This window comes from Sceloporus occidentalis, unplaced genomic scaffold (genome assembly GCF_023333645.1).
Source record: "Sceloporus occidentalis isolate IW3139 unplaced genomic scaffold, rSceOcc1.0.p SCAF_4, whole genome shotgun sequence".
Classification (NCBI taxonomy): domain Eukaryota; kingdom Metazoa; phylum Chordata; class Lepidosauria; order Squamata; family Phrynosomatidae; genus Sceloporus; species Sceloporus occidentalis.
This window is the reverse complement of record NW_028316984.1, coordinates 198,209,382-198,224,264: the sequence shown is the minus strand read 5'-3', so window position 1 is coordinate 198,224,264 and position 14,883 is coordinate 198,209,382. Positions and strand designations below refer to the sequence as shown.

Sequence of the window (14,883 nt, the reverse complement as noted above, 5' to 3'; positions counted from 1 at the left end):
ACTTTGTTTTCAACCAGGAGCATCATGGGAAAGGAGGAAGAGCGAATGCGCGGGGTCAGGGGAAGGGATGACGTAATAGGGGCGGGGTTAAAGGAGGTAGGGGTGGGCGGGGCTATTGGAACAGAGTGACGTAGAAGGGGCGGGGATTGGGATGACGCGTTAAAGGAAGGTTACTAGAGAGAAGAGGAAAGCGGCGGTAGAGGGATGAGTGGGCGGGGCTAACGGAAGAGAGAGGCGTAATAGGGGCGGGGAATGAAGGTAACTGAAGGAGGAAAGAGGCAGTGGAGGGACGAATGGGGCGGAGCTACTGGGATAGGGGGATATATGAGGGGCGGGGAATGGGATGACGTATTTAAGGGGCGGGGTTAAAGGAAGGCCAGGAAAGACAGGAGGGAAGCGAACGCAGAGGGACGAATGGGTGGGGCTACTGGAATGGAGTGACGTAGGAGGCCGGGGAAAGTGGCGGTGGAGGGACGAATGGGCGTGGCTACTGGAATAGTGACGTAGGAGGGGGAGGAGAATTGGATGACGTAAGGGGCGGGTTTGAAGAAAGGTTACTAAAGCGGAAAGCGGCGGTGGAGGGACGAGTGGGCGGGGCTACTGGAATAAGGTGATGTAATAGGGGCGGAGTTAATTGAAGGTTGCTATAGAGAGGAGGAAAGCGGCTGTGGAGGGGCGAATGGGGCGGGGCTACTGGGATAGGGTGATCTATGAGGGAGCCGGGAGTGAGATGACGTAATAAGGGGCGGGTTCCAAGGAAGGCCACTAAAGGGAGGAGGAAAGCGCCGGGCGAGGGACGAGTGGGGAGGGGCCAAAGGACTGGGATGACGTTTTAGAGGGCGGGGCATAGGATGACGTAGTAGGGCCCGGGTTGAAGGAGAAGCAAAAGAAACGAGGAAAAAGGAGTGGCTGGACTATTGGGGGCGGGGCTAGCGTGACGTATTAGGGGCGGAGGATGGAAAGAAAGAGGTATTAGGAGGGAGTTTGTATTGACTTTGTTGCTATTTACACTTTGCAGCGGGCTACTGCACATCTATTCTCTTTCAGAGTCCATGCTAGAAGCTCGAATGTGGCACCAGTCTTTGTTCTCTCACAAGATCATCTTTCCCACCAAGTGGACACACCTCTTTCCCATGAAGCCTCCATGCTACACAAGAGCATAACAATATAACACATTTGTGTATATTTTCTCTCAGGCAATGTCCTTGAAGACTTGCTCTTCCAGGCCTAGTCTTTCTGGCCTTCGACAGGAACCATTTTAAACCTTAGTTAACCATTGACAGATCTGAACATTTCCCATACAGATTAGAAATATAGTTTAACAGTTTGATGACGTATTAGGGGCGGGGCTGAAGGAAAGCCAGTAAGGGAGGAGCAACGAATAGGGCGGGGCTGATGGAATACGGTGACGTATTGGGGGCGTGGCTAAAGGGTCTTAGTGACGCGTGGAAGGGGCGTGGCCACCCTAAGAGGCGTGGCCTGGGCCTCTCCTTCTGGGCCGATCTTGGCAGAGTCTGGAGAAGTTGCGTTCTCTGAGGCTGCAGAATGAATGCCAAGTGAAGCCCAGAGTCTGAGCGCAGTCCTGGAAGAGAGCAGGAGAGACATAGATACAAGGAGCAAATGCTGCTGTGGTTCAGCGCAGGGCTTTCGTGCTGGGCCTCCAGAGTCCTCCTGCGGGGCTGGAGGGACTCGGGAAGAGCCTCTTCCAGAAGAGGCCAACTCCGCCAAAGCCAGAGAGAGAGGGGAGCCTCCTTAGAAAAGAAAGAGGGCTCTTCTGGAGAGGGAGGCCAAGGGAGGTTCAAAGCCTTCAGAGGGGACAGGATGACGAAGGGATGCCATATTGAGGAGGGAGCAAGCTTCTTTTCTGCTGCTCCAGAGATTAATGGATGCAAGCTCCAGGAAAAGCGATTCCAGCTCAGCATGAGGAGGACCTTCCTGAGAGTCAGGGCTGTTTGGCAGAGGAAGGCACTCCTTCCTCGGAGGGGAGGGGAGCCTCCTTCCTTGGAGACTTAAGCAGAGTCTGGAGGGTGATCTTCAGGCCTGCTTTGACTGGGAGTTCCTGCATGGCAGAATGGGGCTGGATGGGTGGCCCTTTTGGGGTCCCTTCCAACTCTGTGCTTCGATGGGAGGCAAAACAATACAGTGAACATTGCTATCTGATTCTGTGATGGAGCCAATCAACCGCCGGGGTCCCTGGCCCTTCATTATCCAAGCAGGTTTAGGGCTTCTAGGGGTCAAAATCCAAGCCCTCCCTCCCTCCCTCCCTCCCTCCCCTTCTTCTTCCTCTCAAATCTGTTTTGGCATCTAATGCCAGGCCACCCCTTAGAAAGGCTACTGAAGGTGGGGTTTTACAGCGGATGTAGAAGTAACGCAGCATCAAGACCCTTGTAACTGGCGTGGCTCCATTCTGTGGAACCCTGGGATCTGTAGTTCTCTGGCAAAAGGACTCCAAGGCATGTGGCCACAAAGGCCCTTGCCCTGAAAGGCCTGAGGAGGAGGAGGAGGAGGAAGACCCAGTGGTCTCTTAGTCACAGCTTTGGCAGTTAACAATAGACTATGCATTGGTTTACGTTGAGTTTATCAGGTCTTTGGATCAAGGGCAGTGATACAAGTAAACAAGAGGAGAAGGGCTCCTGTGCCTGGGTTACGGTGAGCCTTCAAGTCCCTTCTGACTTACGCTGACCCTTTCATGGGGTGTTCTTGGCAGGAATTGCTCAGAGGAGGTTTGCCATTGCCTTCTCCTGAGGCTGAGAGAGTGTGACTTCTTGCCTAAAGCCACTCATTGGGTTTCATGGCTGAGCTGGGAATTGAACCCTCTTCACCAGAGCCACCATCCAACACTCATCCACCAGCCATGCTGGCTCTTACTCAGAAGTAAACTGATTCAAGGGAAAGAGGCAAGGAGCAATTGTTAAGACTTATGGCCCTCATGGAAAAGCGTGTTTCTTTATGACGGAATGAACAATGCTATGAACTAGAAGAGGCCACAAAAACTCCCACAAAAAACTATGGAGGCCGGCCATGAAGGACTTCGACTTCACAATGTTATAAACTGTGTGGTTTCATTTTATTTTAGGCCAAAGTAAGACACTGAATTGAAAACATTCAAGAGCAAAATGTAATTTAAATGGCATTTCAAAATACAAACTCAAGTCTCTAAAGTGTTTTATTAGAGCTGATATATATTTGTTATATACCATATTCCACACATCTGGTACTTTGCACTTAGTGCAAGGCTTAATAAAACAAATACAAACCGATATGTTCTTTATAAGTCTCTCCTCCCCAAATTAAGAGGATTTCTTGAAACCTTTCAGGATTGGGTAGATGTTTTCAAAGGCTTCGTATATTTCAGAACGGTCTTTGGCGCCTGGGAAAAACAGTTTTGGAGTTAGAATAATTCACCAGACTTGGATGAAGCCAAATCCAGTTGTTAATCCCAGACTGGATCCATTGAGGAGACTGGGATTCGGTTTAGAGACATGCATCGTTTATCCAGTATGTGTATATTAATGGATTAAGAATGATATTTAGCCCTGATGTAAAACACAGAAAGAAAGAGCGGAGGTGCAAACAGAAGGACATCAGTGAAGATCCGTGACCCAACAATAAACTATAGGATATTAAGAATCAAATATCTATATATAGAATATATGATGTTCGCTGGAGTTTGAGTTTAGGACCACCTGTGGATACCAAAATCCACAGATGCTCAAGGCCCATTATATACAATGGCATAGTAAAATAGTGTCCCTTATTAAAAAGTGGCAAAATTAAGGTTTGCTTTTTGAATTATTTTGTTGTTGATGGTTGAATCCATGGATGCAGAATCTGTGGATATGGATGGCTGACTGTATAGTATTTGTCTTGCTCTTCAGAGGTAGAGAAACACCCAAATTCTTAAGCCTCTGAGACGCATAGCAGCCGATGTGTGCGATGCATGAACTACTTACCAGTTAATACAACTTTTCCAGATACAAAGATAAGCAGCACAATCCTTGGTTTGACCATTCTGTAGATAAGGCCAGGAAACAGTTCTGGTTCATAGCTGCAATTTGTTTTTGTTTGGTTTAAATATCATTTGCAAAACGGCTGAAGAACTACAATGCACCAAGTCCATTGACAACTTTACAACAACTTCCCTTCATATATATATATATATATATATATATATGAAATGTATTTCTATTTGAAATATAAATATACGATCAAATAAAGCGTGAACTCTTTCCTAGAAGCCTGTCATACCTTGGAGACTTGAGACAAAATGTCTCTTTGGAAAAGATAATAATACTTTGATAAAGTAAAAAGTAGCAGGAAAAAAGGAAGACCGCATTACAGGTGGATTAAATACTCAGGGAGCATCTATAGAAATAATGCAGCTTGACCCCACATTAAGTGCAATAGCCCCATCCTATGAAATCCTGGAGTTTGCCGATTTACAAGGACTTCTCTGCCAAAGAGTGCTGGTGCCTCTCAAAAAACTGCAAATCTCAGGATTATATACGATGGAGTCATGAAAGTGGCATCAAACTACATTGTTTCTACAGTGTAGATGCACCCTTGGTTGAAGAAGACACAGCAATGAGTTTGCAAAACCTGAAGCAGGCTGTTAATATCATAATGTCTTGGAATCTCACATTCATAGGGTCACCATGAGTTGAAGCTGCCTTGACTAAAGTATCTTTTCCTCTAGGTCCCATAATTGTTATTTGGTCTTAATTTAATTGATCTAGACTGAATGTGACATTTCTCAGCCTCCTAGACTGCTTACATTTTTAGATCATTATCTGCAATTATTAGTTTCCATCTGCAGGCAGCTGGTCAAGATCTATATGCGTGGCCACAAGAAAAGGAGAGGCTGGCGAAAAGAAAACCTTATCCAAGCATGCATTTTGAAGCAAACCTTTGAATGGCCTGGGATGAATAAAACATTTGACTGATTTTACTAGAACATGTTGAACTGCTCTTCTTTTTTGCAGTCTAGAAACTGGTCCCTATTCTTCCCATTTATTTCTGCCTGATAACAAATGGTCGTTAAAAGATCTAGTGCCCAGGAGCAACTCTACTTTGTTAATTCAGTAGATTTCAGAGACAAAGGCTGCATCTGCGCTGCAGAAATAATGCAGTTTGACATCGCTTTAACTGCTATGGCTCAATGCTATGGAATTCTGGGATTGGTAGTTTTGTGAGATATTTAGTCTTCTCTGTCAGAAAGTACAATTCCCAGAAGGAGTTTGTTTTAGGATTATATTATTTTCATATTTTAGCATTTTTTTAGTATTGTGTTTTATTGCCTGTTTTTGATTATATATGGCCTCATTCCCACTACATTTTAAACCGATTTGAAGTGGTTTAAATGACTCTTGTTCACACTTGAGCCAAATTGCTGAAGCAGTTTGGAGATGGGGACCATGCGCTAGACCCATTTAACACACTTTTTGACACTGATTTTTCCCACATCTTTTGCAATAAATTGATCAGCGCAAGTGTGAATGGGATGCGGATTGGAATCGATTTTTTAATAACATTATCAGATGATCATCCACCAAAGAGGGTCCCTTTGGAATCAAATCATTGGCCAATGCGAACGAGAAGTGGCTTATTTTACAACAAGAAAATGCAGTTGGGGCAAATGCAGTGTGAACCATGCTCCGCTGTTGAATCAATCCATAAATTCGGATCGCAAACTGATTTATTTGTAAGTGGGAATAAGACCTGATTTTGATGTTCTCTCCTTTAGTGGAAAGGGTGTTATAAATATTATTATTATTATTATTATTATTATTATTACTCTTATTAATTCCATAGCATTGAGCCATGGCAGTTAAAGTGCCATGGTATCAAACCGGATTATTTCTGCAGAGTGGATACAGCCTATAAAAGCTTATCTTTTACTCAGTCCCAAAGGTGCTACAAGATCCCATTGCATTTTGTTAACTGGGGTACACCCATATTAGGATCTTCGTAACTGGCAGATTACATTTATGATATTACAACTGCCAGCATATCCAAGCTAAGATGGTCACTGTGAGTTCTGTGGCCATGCTAGTTTGGGAAACTGGGGAACCGTGGTCTGAAAATCCTAACTTTACAAACGCTCTGTCCACAATCTGCCAGCATCCAAAAGCTTATTACAAGAGATGCTGCAGACTAGGAACAAATGTGGTACTTTCAGCTTCCATGTCAACTGGTTTTTTGTTCCCTTTAGGGGATGGAGACTCGGGACGTTATCAGACAGGGAAATTGGAAGTAAAATCCAATGGCAATCCGAACACAATCATGGAGTTTCACATTATTGCGTGATAGACTACCACACGCAATTTCGGGTAATGGGAAGTCAGTCCGAACGCAATCATGGGGTTTCACTTTATTGCATGAGAGGTGATCACACACAATTTCGAGCAACGGGAAGTCAGTTCGAACGCAATTCGAATTCACGTAAATTTGCTGAACTAGCCAGTTCACGTGAATGCGTTCTGACCCCACTCTCTTTTCATTCGAAATCAAGAGAAATTCCTGCTGTGTGATGAACTCCATTAGGACAGACATACCTGCTGAACTGCTGATGCGTTAGAACCAAGCCTTCTAGCCGAATGGGGAACTTCACATCACAGCTGCCCACCATGTTCTGGATTTTGAAGTCCAGGAATTTTGCAGGGAAGCCAAGTTTTTGTACCACTCGAGCGTATTTCCGGGCGGCCAGCCGAGACTGTTCTTCGCTGCAGGTCAACAAAGGGGAGAAGCAAAGAAATATAGTGGGTCCTTATCATCCGTTGGAGTTTGGTTCCAGGAATCCCTGTAGATACCAAAATCAATGGATGCTCAAGCCCCATTAAATACAATGGCAAAGTAAACTGGTGTCTCTAATTTAAAAATAGTAATATTAAGGTTTGCTTTTTGGATTATTTTCTTATTGCTGAATATTTTCAAGCCATGGATGCTTAATTCTGGGGATAAAAAAATCGTGGATATGGAGAGACAACTGTACACTCAACAAAATTGCCAGCAGGTCTTTCCATGTCATTCTTGACCTGACCTTACTCTTCCCATCAAAAACCTTTTTGGCCAAAGAATGGCCATCTGCCACTACAATACCCTGTCCTCCAAGAATGTCAATTTTGCACAAAACGCCTTCCAATCCCTTCAACTGAAACTGGAAGCGGACTTCTGATTCAAGTTCAATTTTCCTTTTTTATCACAAGGTTAAAAATGACTTTTAGATCTCCTAAATTTGTTCTCACAAGGAGCCCTGTTGTAACATCTTCCCTAGATCTCAGATTTGGGCCCTAAAATCTGAGGGCCTGGAATGGTCCTGACCTGGCGACCCTAGTTTATAAGAAAGCCAAAGAGTCTTACCTTTTTGCTCCTGTGCAGACCATTTTGCCAGAACTAAATATAAGCGCTGTTGTTCTGGGTTCTCTGATTCTCATGATCACAGCAGCAAACCTCTACAATACAAGAAAATCCAGTTTATTACCTTGCGAATCCATATCAAACAAGTGCATTAGTTGGTATATGAAGAGAACTTTGATAGTATACGATTGATGTTTGAAAATCCATTAAAACAAAGATTTTAGGTGGTGGTTGTTTTGGGCCTGGGATTGCTATCAAAAGGAATTTTCCAAGGCTTTCCTCATGTCAAAGAAAGCAGAAATATTGGAGGATTGCAACTCTCCAAGAACAAAGCATCATCACATTCCTTCAGCTCATTTACTGCTTGTGAGGATTAAAATTACTGCTATTAAAAGCAGTAATGGGATTACAAATGGGCATCCCATGCCATTCTAACATGGTGAAGCTATTATTATTATTGGTATTCATCATCATCATCATCTTGTTTTTCTCCCAGTATAGGGACTCAAGGAGGCTAGCTTGACAAGCTATTAACCTTGTAAAGAGGTTGCTTCCTTCCTCTCCACTCTCCAGGCTCCATCTGCACTGCAGAATTATTGCAGTTTGACACTGCTTTAACTGTCATGGCTCCATCCTATGGAATCCTAGGACTTGTAGCTTGTTGTGGCACCACAGTGCTCTGATACAGAAGGCTAAATATCTCACTAATCTACAAATCCCAGGATTCCATAGCACTGAGCAACAGCATTTAAAATGGTATCAAACTGCAATAATTCTGCAGTGCAGATGCTGCCTTCATTTGACATTTTAGAAACTTGTTTTTAAAAGTGATTTTTGGATGCTTGTGGCTTTGCTTCTTCTTTTCTTGATGGTGTTTTGGGCAATCCAGCTGGTCTCTGGAGGGTCCCAAGGGCAGAAAATTGACCTTGTCTGATAAAGTGTAGTGGGAGAAAATGGTAAACCAGTATGAGAAACCAATAAGACAAACCAGTCCAATCTGCCAGAGTAACCTGCCCGGTGCTTACCTTTGGGTTGTATTCTGCATTTCTGGCATGAAGAGCTATATTCTTCAGGTCTAGCTTGCAAGCCAGGTTTACAGTGGCCACAATATTCCTAGGAGATCAAGTGCATCTTTAAGGATCTCAGATAAGAGAGAGAACAGCAGTAAAACACAGATTCCTTTCAGTGTTTAAGACCAGAATCTAAGTAATTGCAACTTCATACCCTCCAGGATTTAAAGATGCAAAATAGGATCTAAATGGCCAAGCACCTTCTGCGTACAGACTGAGTGCCAAAACACATTGGAGAAATAATCCAGTTTGATATCACTTTAACTGCCCTGGCTCAATGCTAGGAAATTCTGGGATTTGTAGTTTTGCAAGATATTTAGCCTTCTGCATTAGAGAGCCATGGCAGTTAAAGTAGTATCAAGATGGATTATTTCGGTGGTGTGGATGTAGACTAAGTTAATTCAGCAAAGGGAAAGGAGAAGGCAAAACCTTATCCTTCCCTGGAGGCTGTGACAAAAGCAAACTGCTGCAGCCTCTCCTGGGTGCAAAACACAATGCAGAAATAATCCAATTTGAGACCACTTTAACTGCCCTTGCACAATGCTATGGGACTGTGGGATTTGTAGTTTTGTGAGACATTTGGTCTCTGGTGCCACAATAAACAATGCCATCAGGCCTCCCTTAAAGGAACTGCGCCCTCCCCGAAGGCATCCAACTCCATCCTGGCCTCTGACGGGGAGAGAAGGGTGGGCCAATGCCATCATTGGAGGTCCCGCCCCCTTTTTCCTCCAAGGACTATGTGGTTGGGGCTGCTGCTACGGCCGGGCAACTCTCTGGGCTCGGGTATCTGCTTGCGCAACTGCGCACCATCACAGAGATGCTGCCTACGGACATTAACATCTCGGCGTCTGCGCAAGTGCGCAGTTGTGTAACATCTTGGAGGTAGATGGGTTGGGTTCCTGCTAGCTGTACAGTTGTAGTGATTGATTGTTTGTATCCTTCTCTGCTACTGTGTTGTGTGCTGAGGGGGGGAGAGTTGGATATTGGATGTATGTGTATGCATGTATCAGCTAGTACTATGGGTTTTTTATTTTATTAACTGTGTTTTATCTGTATTATTATAATATTGTATTTTGCATTACTGTTATGGTTGTATTGAACTTTGTTACTTGCTTTGTTGTTGTATATGCATATGTATGCTGTAAACCACTTTGATCATAGGAAAAGCGGTATACAAATAAATCATATTATTATTATTATTATTATTATTATTATTAGTTCCCAGGATTCCCTAGCACTGAGCCAGGGCAGTTAAAGCAGTCTCAAACTGGATTGTTTCTGCAGTGTGTTCTGGACCTTAACTTGTTTCTTCTTCCTCATTTAAAACTTTTGCAAACGGTCGAACTGCATTAATTCTGCAGTGCAGATTCAGCCAAGAGGAGAGGGCTTCTAACATTGATTTATCTCTTCTCATTTCTATATGTCTGGTTCAGCACAAGGGTCAAGAACAACAGACAAACTATCAGAGGTTGCCCAGCCATGCTCTACGTCTGCATCCACACTGCAGATCTGACACCACTTTAACTGCTGTGGCTCAATGCTGTGGAATTCTGGGAATTGCCTCCCCATCATTGTGTGCAGCTCAGCTCTTAACTTTTTTTGCTGAAAAGCGATATTGTTCTGAGCCTTTTTGCTCTGTTTCCAGTAAGAAGTGCCGCTGCACCTATTGTGAATGGAAATAGTAGAGAGAAAGCCCCCTGAAACAAGAGTGAACAGATAGCCTAACCTCAAAGGAGGACAAGGCACCACAAAATGTAGGACGTTCAAGAAAAATGAAGGACTTGAAAAATGTAGGACGTTCAAGAAAAATGAAGGACTTGAAAAAATAGAAACTAATGACACTCAAATAGGTATAAGTTCACATGTCTTAGTTATGATCAGGATAGACATTTTGAAATTCCTCCTCGACAGAAGGCTGAAATGTAGGACATGTCCTGAAAAAGGAGGATGCCTGGTCACCCTGATGGAAACAAGAGTTAAGGCTAGACATTGGGCTGCATCTACACTACAGAAACAATGTAGTTTGACGCTGCTTTAACTGCCATGGCTCCATGCTATGAAACGATGGGATTTGTTGCTTTGCGAAATATCGACCCTTCTCTCTTCGAGAGCTCTGGTGCCCCAGCAAACTGCAAATCCCAGGATTTAATAGGATGGAGCCATGGCAGTTTAAAGTGGTATCAAACTGCATTTAAATTGTGCCTTTTGTAAATTTTGGTGATTATGTTAAGCGCTATGCAGAACTTACAGTGCTGCATAAACAAACTTAAATAATAATACGTAATAATAATAGCAATAGCACCTTCATTTATGTACCGCCTAAGCAGTTTCTAAGCAGTTAATAAATAATAATAATAATAATAATTTTAAATTGTGGGTTTTAAAGGTGTATTATTTTAATAGGTGCATATCTTATTTTAACTGCTACGTTTTAACTGATGTTGTTTATCTGGTAACTTGTTGTTCCTTACCTCAATTCATGGGGAGAGGTGTGTAAGGAATAAACATAGCATTATTATTGTTTTGAAGCATCCAACCTTAAGGTTGACTCACTGTAATTGTGGGACGATGCCCGAACTTTCGGAGGTGGGAGTCATGGGGGTCCTTGGGGTCATAGGGGTCATGGGGAGGCCGGACTCCGATGGGTCAGTCAATGGCTGGGTTGAGTTTTCATCCCTTGATCTAGACAGGTTGTGGCCATCCAGGAATGCCCCACTATCTTGGATCCCCGGCTGAGACCCATTTGGCTCTTCCAACATGCTGCCTCCATCGTCTTTGTTATCCCGGCCTAAATCATCTGGTAGGAAGCTGAGATCCACCGAAGAGAAATCTTTGATCTCATCAGGATGAGAACTAAATGATACATCCAGAGACGAGGGAATAGGCAGGTCGGTCACAAAGGGGCTCATAGGCGTATACATAGGTGGGCTAGTTGGCGGAAGGTCGTCCTGGCAAAATACAGGTAAGAAAACAAAACGGTCATATTTGGGGTCCTGCCAAAAACAAGGCACCATTGTTTGTGCTAACTGAGTTCTACACTCCTTGAGCATCATCATCATCTTGCCTTCTTCCCAGTATAAGGACTCAAGGTGCCTTAAACAATTTAAAACAGTACCCCCCCCCCCAAAAAAAAATACAAAGCATTAAAACACAAACTTTAAAAAAACAATTATTGTATACAGGTGACTATATGTCGACCTCATGTATAAGTTGAGGACAGGTTGTGCATCCAAAATTATGGGTTTTGGTATGACCCATGGATAAGTCGTGGGTTAGCTTACAGTTGTAAACCACCTGGCGACTGTTTAGAGTGGTATGGAGGGATATATAAGTGAAGATGCTATTGGTATTGCTAAATCGAGAGTAAAACGTAGGGGCAGAAGAATGTAATGAAGCAAAGGAAAATTATGCCGAAGAACTTATGACATTCTGGTAGGCAGAACTATTTGTGTTCATCCTAAAAGGTGGAGCAATGAGAGAATAGAGGGGATCCATGCTTCTTTTAGCTGCTCCTAGGATGGACTAAACTCTATTCAGATAAAGAGGATGGCTCATATGACTATGTGATGAATGTTGCTGTCCTTGAGCAAGCAGGGATCACCAGCATTGAGGCCATGCTATTGAGGACGCAGCTGCGCTGGGCAGGACATGTTTCTAGGAAGAAGGACCATCGCCTCCCAAAAATAGTATTCTACGGTGAACTCGCCACGGGTCAGTGTAAGAGGGGCGCCCCAAAGAAGAGATACAAGGACTCCCTGAAACAACATCTCAGGCTTCGCCTGATAGATCACCAACAATGGTCCTCCCTGGCCTCGCATTGGGAGGCATGGAAACGCACTATCCATGACGCTGCAGCCTTTTTCAAAAGCTCACGCCGAACAAGTCTCGAACAGAAACAACAATGCAGAAAGAACCACAACCCAGAAACATCACCCAAGAAGACTTCCTGCTGTGCCTTCTGCAACCGGACCTGTTTGTCCCGGATTGGCCTTTTTAGTCACCAACGCGCTTGTACAAAGCGCGGGATGAGTCCTTCCTGAATCTTCGTTCGCGAAGCAAAGCCAGATTTTATATATATATATATATATATATATATATATATGTGTGTGTGTGTGTGTGTGTGTGTGTGAGTTAAAGTACAGTACTTACAGTGACCTGTGGATAAGTCGACCCTGGTCAATGTTGTGACTAAAATTTCTAGACTTATATATGAATATATACAGTACACAATTTTAAAAAGTTAAAATGTTGTTGTTGTGTGCCTTCAAGTCATTACCAAGTTATGGCGAGCCTATGACTGTATATATAACGGTATATATGTTAGCCGGGATAAAAATAAAATAAATAAATAATAAATAATTGTGATTAGAATAAACATTCTCTGAAGATGCCAGCCACAGATGCTGGTGAAACGTCAGGAATGAACTCTTCTAGAACATGTCCACAGAGCCTGAAAAACTTGGCAAGACTTGTTGAGAGGAGGTTTGCCATTGCCTTCCCTGAGGCTGAGAGAGTGTGACTTGCCCAAGGTCATCCAGTGGGTTTCGTGACCAAGCTGGAAATCAAACCCTGTTCTCTAGTCCAATGCTCAAATCACTACACTCAATAGGACATCCCTTCAAATACTTAAACATGTCACCTTTTAACTTTTTCCTCTCCAGGCTAAACAGACCCAGCTCCCTAAGCTGCCTAAATCAACTCCTTACTCAGTTCCCTAAATCAGAGATGAAGGCTATGGGGAAACATACATTTTTAATATGTGAAGTCGAAGGCTTTCATAGCCAGCATCCATAGTTTTTTTGTGGGTTTTTCGGTCTATATGGCCATGTTCTAGAAGAATTTATTCCTGACGTTTCGTCTGCCTTTGTGGCTGGCATCTTCAGAGAATATAGAGTAACCATTCAGCACCTCACCTCTTTTTTTCAAGTAATAATATTATTTTCACCTCCTCAAAATGTCTCTTTGTAAGTATTAAATGCCATGGCTCTAACACATCTGTTTTATTTCTTTATTAGTTAAAGTACTGCTTTCCCATCTTTATAATTTGAATTTGAGTAGAATCCAAAGACATAGATCTGGAGAATCAGAATGCAAAGGGATCTTGTCGCACCTTTGAGACTAACTGAAAGAAAGAAGCTAGTATAATAGCATCAACTTTTGCAGACACTAGTCTACTAAAAGTAATTATCCTGAAAGGTGCTGCAAGATCCCTTTGCACAATGTAAGCTCAGGTCAGCATACTATGGAAACAATTTAAGACCCTTCCAGATTAAAATTGTGAATCCGGTAATTTAAACAAGATAAAATTGTATTAAACCAAACATAAATTAAAAGGATACTAAAAGATACAACAATTTAACACTACATAAACATATACTTTGGACTAAGTTATAGGTTGAGTTTCCCTTATCTGGAATTCTGAAATCTGAAATGTTCCAAAAAATAAAACTTTTTCCTACTACTCCTTTGGAGTAGACAGAACTGAGATAGGGAGACCTTTGCTTTTTGAGGGTTCAACATACACAGACTTTGATTCGTGCATAACGTTATTACAAATATTGTATAATTTTATGCAAGTTTTTTAAAAGTGTATATGAAACATACATTAATTTTGCGTTCAGGCTTGGGTCCCATCTCCAAGAGATCTTATTATGTGCATATGTGCAAATACAGGTATTCCTACATCCAAAATAATAATAATAATAATAATAATCTGAAATCCAAAACAAAACCCTCTGGTCCCAAGCATTTTGGAGAAGGGAGATTCAACCTATATAATGTATCCTGTTATACACAATAATTTTATACATAGCATTTTTTAATAATTCTGTGCATGAAACAACCTTTGTGAGCACTGAACCATCAGAAAGCAAAGGTGTCACTATTGCAGCCACTCATGGGGACGATTTTGGAATATTTCAGCATTCCAAATAAGGGATGCTCCACCTGTATATTCTGTATAGCAAAATAATGAGCAATTTACTGAACTTTGCTGTAGCATGTCAGTTCCACAAAGCCTAGGCTAAAGAGCAATTAACAACCCTCTTACTATGAGCAGCAGAGAAAGCACACAGCTATTCTGCAGTTCCTCCTGGTAAACATGGGAATAATTGCAAAAGTATCTGCCCCCAAGCCATGCTAAAATGGACTGCATCCATGATCCTTGACTTTACCTGGCTTGTGCACTGGTCCAAGTAACTTTCTAGTGAGAACTCTCCATCCATGGTTTCCAGGGCAATCTCTGAGACAACTAACTCCCACTGACTCCTTTGGAGTAGACAGAAGTTGGGAAGCACAACTAAACCCCAACAGACTCTTTCCAGCTGGTGTTATTAAGCTAAATTCCTGCAGCTGTGTGAAGGAGGGATCCCCTTAGTGGAAAAAGGAGCCAGGTGCCTTCAATGAGAAAGACTGGAATTTGGGCTTAAGTCCATATCCTGTGCCTATTAAAGTAGGA

At 42.8% G+C, this 14,883-nt stretch overlaps 1 protein-coding gene across 2 annotated transcripts; it reads right to left on the bottom strand.

The window, feature by feature from the left end:
• Positions 1–3,290: 3,290 nt before the first annotated feature.
• TBPL2 (TATA-box binding protein like 2) lies at positions 3,291–14,650 on the bottom strand. 2 transcript variants are annotated; one of them, XM_089523634.1, is made up of 7 exons: positions 14,576–14,650; positions 10,980–11,374; positions 8,382–8,469; positions 7,360–7,451; positions 6,555–6,722; positions 3,954–4,048; positions 3,291–3,370 (listed from the first exon to the last, which is right to left on the bottom strand). In XM_089523634.1, the coding sequence occupies exons 1-7, from the start codon at positions 14,648–14,650 to the stop codon at positions 3,291–3,293; spliced, it is 993 nt and encodes a 330-aa protein (XP_089379760.1). The 2 variants fall into 2 exon arrangements, with proteins under 2 accessions (XP_089379760.1, XP_089379761.1); XM_089523635.1 differs by having other exon boundaries at positions 14,600–14,650.
• Between the last annotated feature and the right edge of the window lie 233 nt (positions 14,651–14,883).

What these genes read in the sequence shown, in the direction of transcription:
- TBPL2 (XM_089523634.1), bottom strand. Translation starts at nt 14,650, where the DNA reads ATGGATGGAGAGTTCTCACTAGAAAGTTACTTGGACCAGTGCACAAGC. An exon ending in GGCATCGTCCCACAATTACA is followed by an intron (nt 8,470 to 10,979) that starts GTGAGTCAACCT and finishes TTGATCTCCTAG; the next exon opens with GAATATTGTGGCCACTGTAA. An exon ending in TGGAAAAGTTGTATTAACTG is followed by an intron (nt 3,371 to 3,953) that starts GTAAGTAGTTCA and finishes TGTTTTTCCCAG; the next exon opens with GCGCCAAAGACCGTTCTGAA.